This window comes from Rutidosis leptorrhynchoides, chromosome 10, assembly GCF_046630445.1.
Source record: "Rutidosis leptorrhynchoides isolate AG116_Rl617_1_P2 chromosome 10, CSIRO_AGI_Rlap_v1, whole genome shotgun sequence".
Lineage (NCBI taxonomy): Eukaryota > Viridiplantae > Streptophyta > Magnoliopsida > Asterales > Asteraceae > Rutidosis > Rutidosis leptorrhynchoides.
Genome location: NC_092342.1, coordinates 136507866 through 136517925, shown reverse-complemented (window position 1 = coordinate 136517925; position 10060 = coordinate 136507866). Strand labels below are relative to the sequence as shown.

The 10060-nt window shown below is 33.6% G+C and overlaps 2 protein-coding genes across 5 annotated transcripts; one reads left to right on the top strand and one right to left on the bottom strand.

Annotated features, from left to right (window-relative positions):
* The first annotated feature begins 1870 nt into the window (after positions 1–1870).
* LOC139873072 (uncharacterized) lies at positions 1871–4144 on the top strand. The gene is made up of 7 exons (XM_071861001.1): positions 1871–2006; positions 2737–2787; positions 3353–3415; positions 3498–3545; positions 3632–3685; positions 3768–3828; positions 3925–4144. Exons 2-7 carry the CDS (start codon positions 2740–2742, stop codon positions 3975–3977), a joined length of 327 nt encoding a protein of 108 aa, XP_071717102.1. The 5' UTR covers positions 1871–2006; positions 2737–2739; the 3' UTR covers positions 3978–4144.
* Positions 4145–4577: 433 nt separating this feature from the next.
* On the bottom strand, positions 4578–9829 carry LOC139871712 (RNA-binding KH domain-containing protein RCF3). Of its 4 annotated transcripts, none has more exons than XM_071859442.1 (5): positions 9707–9829; positions 6793–7377; positions 5605–6210; positions 4878–5021; positions 4578–4790 (listed from the first exon to the last, which is right to left on the bottom strand). In XM_071859442.1, the coding sequence occupies exons 2-5, from the start codon at positions 7372–7374 to the stop codon at positions 4734–4736; spliced, it is 1389 nt and encodes a 462-aa protein (XP_071715543.1). In that variant the 5' UTR covers positions 7375–7377; positions 9707–9829; the 3' UTR covers positions 4578–4733. The 4 variants fall into 4 exon arrangements, with proteins under 4 accessions (XP_071715543.1, XP_071715544.1, XP_071715546.1 ...); XM_071859443.1 differs by having other exon boundaries at positions 6793–7386; positions 9707–9827; XM_071859445.1 differs by lacking the exon at positions 9707–9829 and adding an exon at positions 7514–9253 and having other exon boundaries at positions 6793–7386.
* Positions 9830–10060: the final 231 nt, after the last annotated feature.

Below are 10060 nucleotides of genomic sequence, written 5' to 3'. Positions count from 1 at the left end.
AGGTCAAAATTGGTCAACATTTTAAGATGAATTTAAGCTAGAATTATATAGTTTTTGAACAAAATGAACAATTTTAAACAATTATGATAAAGTTTATGTTTATGTTTATGGCTTTCTTCTATATTTACACATATAATTTTCAAAATATAATATTAATTTGTATAAAGTACAATCCGATTAATCCCCGAATTGTCGATTAATCCTTCTAAAGTCCCGACCAATTAATCTCCGAATAGCGAATTTTGCAACCTTGCTTAGGACTATACTTAAGGTGTTAGGACATGTAATATGTGTTTGTACTTTGTTTAAAACTACCTCAAATAACTACATTCCTAACTTTAATGTATCATTGTTAATGCTTAAATTATTCTCTTAAGTATAGCCCTTAGGGTTATCATTAGACAAACTCAACTTAAAATTAAGCAACGTACATCATAAGCCTTCAAATGATATATGGACAAAATCATAATCTTATAATAAGTATAGATTAGTTATATTAAGTAACCATATGAAATGTTTGATTGAGTATTACACTATCAATCATCATTATCATTATTACCATTATCATTACCAATAATATAATAATAATTATGTTAAGAGTGAAATATGGTTCACGATGGGAATTTGTTTAATACCTTCAAATTCGAGGGTATTTTGGTAAACGTTTTTTTAGGAAACTTTGTTACCTTATATTTTCATTATCCTTGTTACTTTCTTTTTCACATTCATTTTTCATTACTTTATTTTGTTTAACATTAAATTGTTTGGCCATTCGGCGTGTTTACCATTCAATTAACTAACTATTAACCGACATGTTAACCTTTAACTTTTTTTTCAGTGTTTAATTAACGGGCCGTTAACCGATCAAAACCACCACACATCGAAACGTGATTTTAACATCTCGTTATTATTGAAACATTTATGGACATAGGCCCATTCCCATAATGGGCTAATAGTTGAGTATTTCCTGAATTTCTAGACCGACAACAACATATATATATATATATATATATATATATATATATATATATATATATATATATATATATATATATATATATATATATATATATATATTGGTAGGATTAAGAGGGAAGTAACCATTTGGGGGGAAAGCAAAAACTTTTTTTTTTTTTTCGTTTTTTGAAAAAACTTTGTTCACGAACATTATAGATGAGATGAAAATATGAACATTTAGTAGAGACACTTTGTGATAAATGTTTTTATTTTGGCGGGAAAACGCTCGAAGAAGTAATATATAACAATTATTGTGTTTTTCGAGCGTATTTTGAGGTTTTAGCTATTGGGGTTTAGATATTAGAGTTTAGATATTAGGGTTTAGATATTAGGGTTTAGAAATTTAGGGTTTAGGGTTTAGATTTAGGGTTTAGATTTAGGATTTAGATTGAGTTTTTAACACGAACGGTTTAGAGTTTAGGGTTTAGGGTTTGGTGTTTTGGGTTTATGGAATAAACCCAAAACACCAAACCCTAAACCCTAAACCTTAAACCCTAAACTCTAAATCGGGCTAAATTTTACTTCACAAAGCATGGAAAAAAAACGTTCATATTCTTCACGAACAATATTATCTTGAATGTTATTTTTGTCGATCATTTTCCCGCCTAAATAATAACATTCATCACGAAGTGTCTCTTCTAAATGTTCATATTTCCGTGTGATCTTGATGCCGGAAAAAAATTCAAAAAAAACGAAAAAAAAATTTTTTGCTTCCCCCCGCTTCCCCCGATTGGTTACTTACCCATCGATCTTGCCCATATATATATATATATATATATATATATATATATATATATATATATATATATATATATATATATTAACTTAATATTTTTTTTCTATATATATTTTTTTATTTTTGGGAATAAAACTTCCCGATCTTCATAAATCATAACACCCCTGTCTTGAAATCTTGATCTCTCTCCCTTACAAAACAAGAAGACTAGAAAAAATCTTGATTTCCCTATCCTTCAGTTTATCCTACTCCGGTAAGTAAATGAAAAGGTTGCTTATTTGAATCTACTAAGTTATTATCTTGATTTATGTAATTGATTGTAGTATTTATTACTTAAATCTATACCTATGAAGTTGAATTATTGAATCAGTTATTTATATAATTTTTGTAAGCATAATTGCTCTGTTTTTGTATAACCTTGTTAAATGCTTGCAATCAATGATGTGGGAACTTCGTATTTTGAATTATATCAACTTAAATTCACTTAAATCTTTAAACTTTGAGATTTCAGTGTGATCTTTTTATTTGGGTGTAAGAGTTTTTGAATACTATATCTGGATCTTACAGTTTTTTAGTAAGTTGATCTGTTTTTAGGCTATGGAACCTCAGTTTTTTTAAATTTCTTTGATGCTATTTTTTATGCAGGCTGTTGATTAATTCACTATGTAGTCAAGTTATGTGCTCTGTACTTTCATTTGTGCATTTCAATTTGGATTTGAATGTTGTTTTCTTGTTTTTGTTCTAAGAAAAGATTATAAGCATGCCTAAAAAGGCTACATATTGGCATTAGGGATCTGTGATCATGGTAAAACTAACTAGATTCTATTATGTGAGTGAAGGAATCTGAAACAGATCTTCATTTTCGTACAATGTTTTACCGATCTGCGCGTTTTCATACTTTGTGTTTTGGTATAAACGATTTGAGCATGTTTATTTATATTGTTTAAAGTAATTTACCCTGAATGATTGTGTTCTTTATACAGAAAATGTCTGATGCAAACAATGGCAACACAATGCCCTCAAAGGAGCAGGAGGTATGTACTTGAATGTTTAGATTTTAGTACCTAATTCCATATTTCCTAACTGGTTTTTATATTTAAAATAAAGGGTAAACCGACCCCCTGATGGCCCCCACCGACCAGTCCCACACATGGAAGAGGAAAATTGTGTAATTCATGATCAAAGGACATGGGATTCGGATTGAACTCATGACTAAAGGACTTTTAGACCCGGCTCTACCGAAACTTTTCTGATTCACCCCAACATTCCCCACTAGTGATTAAAATAAAATTGTGTAATTCATGATGAAGAGATATGAGGTTGGGATTGAACTCGTGACATCTGTTTTATGCTGCATGTCCCCCAAATTAGTAGGCTATCAACGCGGACCTGGTTTTCATATTTAAGCCTTTAGCATCTATGTAAACCAAACAACAAACATTTTTAAGATGTAACCTTACGGAGTTGCGTTAAAACATTAATAATTACCATTTGGAAGTTGATGTGTGCTTGATCCATACGTTGATTATGAATGCGAAACTTTCTATATATGGAAAGATCCTAGAGACTAAAGTTATTCTTTTGTAATATGTTGTGCAGGAAGCTGTAATCAAGAAAAAGTATGGAGGTTTGTTACCAAAGAAGAACCCTTTGATCTCAAAGGTACAAAAATCAATTTTCTTTTGTTCATATTGAAAGTTGTAAAGTTTTCTGTCTTGACAAAATTTTGGTCAATCTTGCACAGGACCATGACCGAGCTTTTTTCGATTCTGCTGATTGGGCATTAGGAAAGGTAATTAACCGAGTTTGTTCATTGAAGCATTAATCAGCAAAGATTAAATTAGGGATTTTAACCATGCTTATCTTTTGTACAAACAGCAAGGATCCCCGAAAAGCAAAGGACCATTAGAAGCCCTCCGACCCAAATTGCAGGTAAATAAAGCGTTACCCAAATGGTCATCAACCCGAAATCACTCAACTCAGTGATTAACGTATTCTTTTTTTAATGTCTCAGCCAACTCAACAACAATCTCGTTCAAGGCGGTCTGCTTATGCCCCTGCAGGCGAAGGAGAAGGTACTTCTCAACTTTTAATTTTCGTTTGATCTTTAAGTCAACATCTATGTTTGACTTTTCAAGAACGCTTTATCAATGTATTTTTTTTTCCTCCAGTGGATGGTGGTAACATGGATAACGAGGAAAAACACGAAGATCAACCTATCTAAGCAGCTCATGCTGTCAAGTATCAATGCGTTGTCGCATACTTTATATGTACTTTTGGAACTTTCGTTGTGGCCCGAGTATGGCATAAACTGTATTGTCGTATCGTGAAGAGTTTAATGTCAACAAATAATAAGTCCCTTAATATTCATGTTTAGTTTACTTGTGCCAAGTTTTGTTGAATTCCCCGATTAATGTCGATTACTACCCAAAAGCTCCTTAAAACTGGCCGATCTGATTTCACAAAATTCGAATAATTTATTGGTCATTATCCATCATTGGGTCAAAATCTAATTCAGTTGATCAAAGTCGGATTTAGTCCGTTAAAATTGCTAAAAAATATATAGGTCGACATTTAAATTAATATGAGTTTAAATTTAAACTAATTTTAGATTTTAAATATAGCTATGTTTCTAGACAATTATATCTACGTTTGTGTTTGTGTATAGATTTCTCGTATTATATCTACACATAATTTTGAAAATTTTAAGTTAAATGTACACAAAGTTCAACCCGATTACTCTCTGAGTTGTCGATTACGCCTTAAAAAATCCCGACAGATTAGTGATTTTTGCAACTTTGCTTGCGCTACCAAGAAAAGTTTGGAAGTAACTTTGATTTCATTACTTTTCACTGAATATTTGATAATCACTGTAATGAAATGGTCCACTTCAATCTAAAGAGAAATTAATAGAATTCCTATATCACAAGCATTATCTAAGTTACATTTTCCTCAGAAAAAAACACAAAAATCTAGACGATTACTGCCTCATCCGCCCGGTGTACACACCGTATGCTCCATAACCACTCCCATCAACCTGTAAGCAGTTAATTAGTGAATTATGATTAAAACTGAAATAGTAATTAAGAATGTGTATGAATTCACCACATTGTATTATTGTTACCTGAACCTGGGATCCACCATAACTACCATAACTGTCCGTTGGAGGCAGTGTCATCACAGCTCCATCCATATCAAATATATTGGCTCTTAAACGCGTCGCAACTTGCAACAGAGCACTGCTCACAACATTTATGTCTCCAGTAATCTAACAAACATTACACATAAGTTAATTACATTGACAACATATACATAAACATACACACATATGCATATATTCAGTGGCGATTCTAGGATGGAAATCCAATGGGTTCCCAAAAAATTTTTTTAAAGCTAATTATATTTGAAGGATAATTTAGTGGTTGTTTACCTTCAAAAAACCATAAACTTTAAAAATATATGGGGTCCTGGAATTAAATTTAGTGGTGTCCTGTACAATTTGAAGAGTACATTGTATAAAAAATCTTTCGAACGTAGTGGGGTCATAGGACCCCACACCACAAAGCTTAGAGTCGCCATTGCATATATTATTATATATGTTGGTGATCATCCTATCATCACTTGTCATAGTAGTCATAGATTGTATCATTATCATATAGGCTCATATAAACGAAGAAGGTTTTCGATGTTCGTTACCCAGAAAGGTACGCGGCCAAACTATAAATTGCAAAACAAAATAAACGTGTAAAATATCATGTACAGTTTAATCCCCGCTGATTACAGTTTAATACCCATAGAGAAATTATGTACATACACTAATATTATTCATTCAATATCTAAAATATATATACCTGAACCATCTCTTCATCTTCGGATGCAACTTTCGGGAGATTTTCGTCTCGCAAAATACGAATGCTTGCTCGTGTTAAACTTCTCATTTCAGCAATAATCGCACCACCTTTACCAATTAAACCTCCCACTTTCGATTTCGGTATTAACAAACGAGTAGTGTATACAGTATCTCCCGAATCTCTTTCAGTTTTTTCACTGCATCGTTGAACCAACCGCAACGCTGCATCAATCGTTGGTGACATTTCTTCAAAACTTTCTTTTGCAGACACAATAATCAAACAATCATCACCCTCTGCAGCTGAACTATCAACTTTAATGGATGCACCAGATTCTTGTCTAATTTGTTTGATAATTGACCCGCTTTTACCGATTACACTTCCGATATTCTCAGTTGGACAAACTAGACGAAGCGAAAAGTCCTTTGAATTTGCTGACCAATTTCCATACGGAGCCATCATAGAAGATGCACCCGTGTAGTTAACAACAGGTTTATGGAGATTGGCAGATGACGACAAAAGTAGGTGCTGCGTTCGTGATGGGTTATCATGAAGACGACACGCCACTTGAAATAAAGCTTTCCTAACCGCTATGACATCACCATTTATCTACAAAATCAATATATAAGCAGCACAAAAGGAACCTATAGTGAGTATCGATTTAAGTTTGCACAAAATGAATATTTAATGTCTATCGATTCTAAGGTAACCTGTTCTTCACATTTGAGATTTCTCGAGTGATGATATGTACATTTCTGATACCTTAGAACTACTTCTATTACATAACAGGATATTAAAATGTAGCGTTGAAAAAAAGCAAGCTTGTGAAAACAGCTACTCGAAGAGTACTCGGTCATGACTTTTTAGAGAGTACTTGGCAACTCAGGGAACTCGGATGTTGACCAAGTTTGACTCTGACCAATTTTGACCAAGTTTTTGACCGATTTTCCAAGTGATCCCGAGTTCCGATTTCTTCAACACTGGTAAAAAGATTCCACTTAATTTTTATTCTATTTTACTATCTATGGGAGCATGTTTGTTTGCATTAGCTTCTACAGTGTTTTTAAAGAACTTATTTTATCATGAAAATATGTACTTAAAGAGGAGTGCATTGGTAATTACAAAACTTTTAATTAAATGGTTATGTAGTTAAATCGAATGCTTTACAGTACATATATGTATTGATATTACCTGAAGAAGCTCATCAGATCTCAATGCACAAGGAGGCAAATGTTCACTATGCAAAATTCGAATTTGAGTGTGCGTCTCATTACGAATATTTGAAACAACTTGTCCACCCTTTCCAATCACGCACCCAATCTGATCAGCAGCCACAAGCAGTCGCACCGATACTTGCTGAATTTCGTCAAATTGATCATCAGCAGGCGGATCTTCAGCAATAATCCTATCATGAACTTTAAAAAGTGCATCTTGTGCAGGTGAAACATAATCATCACTATCTCCAAAACTATTAGTTTCTTCACTATTGCTATAAATTACAACCACACGTTCATCACATCCAGGTACAAGTTCATTAATTCGAATCTTTGCATTAGTATCGGCCCTCAATTGTTTAACGATATCTCCACCGCGGCCAATAATGCTACCGATCATTCCAACAGGACAGAGGTATCGGTACACTGTATCTTCAGGTCCAATAGCATGTGATTCCCGTTCCTCTTCGGGATTTCGTCTTTTACCTCCACCATTTCCAGGATGATTATCAGATTGATAATGTGATCTTTTTCCATAGTCATTTTTCTGACCCGCCATTAGCTGAAGTTGCTTAAAAACAGGGAAAAAAAAAAAAAAACTAAAATAAATATATAAATATAGCAATCACTAATTAGAATAATCATGCACAAGCGAAACTAAATGTATCTAACTTTACTTATAACTGTATCCCACCAACCTTACTATCAATCTTGATGACTGTGTCAAACTTCCAATTTGGTTACTGATGTATCAACTGATTTCATAATCAGGTAAAAAGAAATAAAATTGACATGGCAGCCATGTCATCAAACTGATACCCCGTCACATAGCAAAATAAAATGCACAATAATAATAATTACCCGTTTGACATATATACATATACAATAGTAACAATCAAATGTTTGATACATATTAGATGCAATAGCAGTCATCAAAAGCATAGGAACATAATGAAGATACTTATAATTTTTTATACACAACTAATAATCTTATTAAAAATCCTAATAGCTCCGTATCTCTAGGGCAATATCGGATTATCGGCATTTTTCTTTTTACGAATACTTGGTTCTGGTGGTTTCCATCGTGATCAACTAATATATGGGAAAGAAATCTGGAGGTTATCAGAAGAGGAAGCCGCACGAAACAGCTGTTAAGGTTTTAAGAAACCGGAAATTTGGTGGACTGTGAATTTAAATGGTAATGAAAATACGAAGACCGTGAATTTCAGATTCATTGAGTCTGCTGCAAAATTGGATGAAGGTATATATGTTGAGTTGCCGCTATCATCTATTATTGAAGTGAATGAACGTTACAATAATACTCTTTATGGGTATTTCCTAGGCAAGCGTGTATCATACCCAATTGTAAAGAAATATGTTACAAATGTATGGAAGAAGTTCGGTTTGGAAAAAATAATGATGATTCTAAGGGGTTAAGTGTTATTGCATCAAATCTTGGTGTTTCAAAGAGAATATGATAATGGCGATTCCTACACGAGTACTATGTATTTAGAGTCGTGGGGAAGGCCTAATTTTTCTCAAGCATTGATTGAAGTTTCGTCAGACAATGAGTTAAAAGAGAATATGATAATGGTGATTCCTAGTATCGATGGGAAGAGTAAATCTGTATGTACTCTAAGGGTTGAACATCAATGGAAGCCCTCTAGATGCGCGTGTTGTGCTATTTTTGGCCACATAGACTCCCAGTGCCCAAAAGTGGTGAGTAGTACCGAAGGTTCCAAGTCTAAGGATGAGGATGGTTTTGAAACTATTGGAAAGAAAATGACTGAAATGACTGAAGAAGCTTCATAGGTTAATAATATACAGAAGGTTAGTTTCGGTGTTGGAAAACCAATGCGGAAGTTGGTTTACAGGCCCAAAAAGAATGTGGCCCAGAGCGAGTCTAATAATGAAGTGCCGAAGGTTGTCCTAGGGCAAAAAGGAATGTGGATGCTGGGACAAGTAAGGTGTCTCAAGTAAAGGTTCATAATTCGTTCGGAGCACCGTCCGGGCTCCCTTTCCTCCCTATGCTCCCCCGGCGCAGGCCTACCACGCTTCGCGCCTGCGGCGTTTTCGCTCTAAATAGAGATGCATATAATCTTATTGATGAACCGAGCGATGTTGAATCCGATAAAGATGAAACAGCAAATTTTATGGCGGGAAAACAGGTTGCTAAGGCAATGAACTCGTTCGGAAAGAAATCGGGTTGGTTGTAGAAGTTTTTCTTTTTTATTGTTTAGGCGTGTCGTTTGTTGTTCTTGGTGTTGCTAGTCCTAGTTGTTTGTAGGTTCCAGCTTGGTGTGTGGTTTTTTGTGAGACCGCAAGCGTTGTTCTTATTGTTTCTTTTTATATGGTTTTTTTAATAATATTTACCGGAAAAAAAAGCTACTATATAATCTCAAAGTAAGTCATATAAGTTTAGAAGCACTTCAAATTATAATAGGCGTTATATAACATAACATAATACGTTTAAGCAAAACTTTGACCTCAAAAATGCAAACATAATATATATAGCATATGTTAAATGGAGTAATATATGTAATTATGTAACATTCATTACGATAATAGCAAATAAAACGTTATCTGTATGATTGCAAACAGAAAGCAAATAACAGCATGATGATTATATATATATATATATATATATATATATATATATATATATATATATATATATATATATATATATATATATATATATATATACACACAACATTTAGCACATAATAAATCTCTAAAACTAGATATTGATACAAAGATTGTAAGCAATAGCGAGTGGCGAGCGTATCGATTCCATTTAGTTTCGTGATAATGATGAAATTAATCAGATTCGAATCATTAATTGAAGTCATATGATATAAATTTAGGGGGGAAATTAGAAGGAATCTTACTTTTAGTGGTGTATGTAGGGAGGTGAATAATCCAGCAATAATAATGGGGATGGAAAAATCTGGATAAAATTAAATAGAGGAAGTAGACTAGGGTTTTAATTTCACGAATGAATGAATGAAAGGGCACCGCTGCCCAAATATTTGTTACGTCACTTGCCTTATTACACCTGTCCCCACGGATTATGATAGGGTGATAGATATTTAGTACACCACTAACCACTTTTACTAATTCTACCCTTACACTTTTTTTAACGCGGCGTCAGAGGGGTTCCGTCAGGCTCGCTGACGCCCCTAACGCAGCGTTAAACGTCACGCTCAAGGGACGTCAGTTGAATTTTTAACGGAAAAAAAAAC

Excerpts from the sequence above, each read along its gene's own strand:
- LOC139873072 (XM_071861001.1), top strand. The coding sequence starts at position 2,740 with ATGTCTGATGCAAACAATGGCAACACAATGCCCTCAAAGGAGCAGGAG. Across the intron at positions 3,546-3,631 it reads CTGATTGGGCATTAGGAAAG|CAAGGATCCCCGAAAAGCAA; the intron begins GTAATTAACCGA and ends TTGTACAAACAG. Across the intron at positions 3,829-3,924 it reads CCCTGCAGGCGAAGGAGAAG|TGGATGGTGGTAACATGGAT; the intron begins GTACTTCTCAAC and ends TTTTTCCTCCAG.
- LOC139871712 (XM_071859442.1), bottom strand. The coding sequence starts at position 7,374 with ATGGCGGGTCAGAAAAATGACTATGGAAAAAGATCACATTATCAATCT. Across the intron at positions 5,022-5,604 it reads AAGATGAAGAGATGGTTCAG|ATTACTGGAGACATAAATGT; the intron begins GTATATATATTT and ends AATGTTTGTTAG. Across the intron at positions 4,791-4,877 it reads ATGGTGGATCCCAGGTTCAG|GTTGATGGGAGTGGTTATGG; the intron begins GTAACAATAATA and ends AACTGCTTACAG.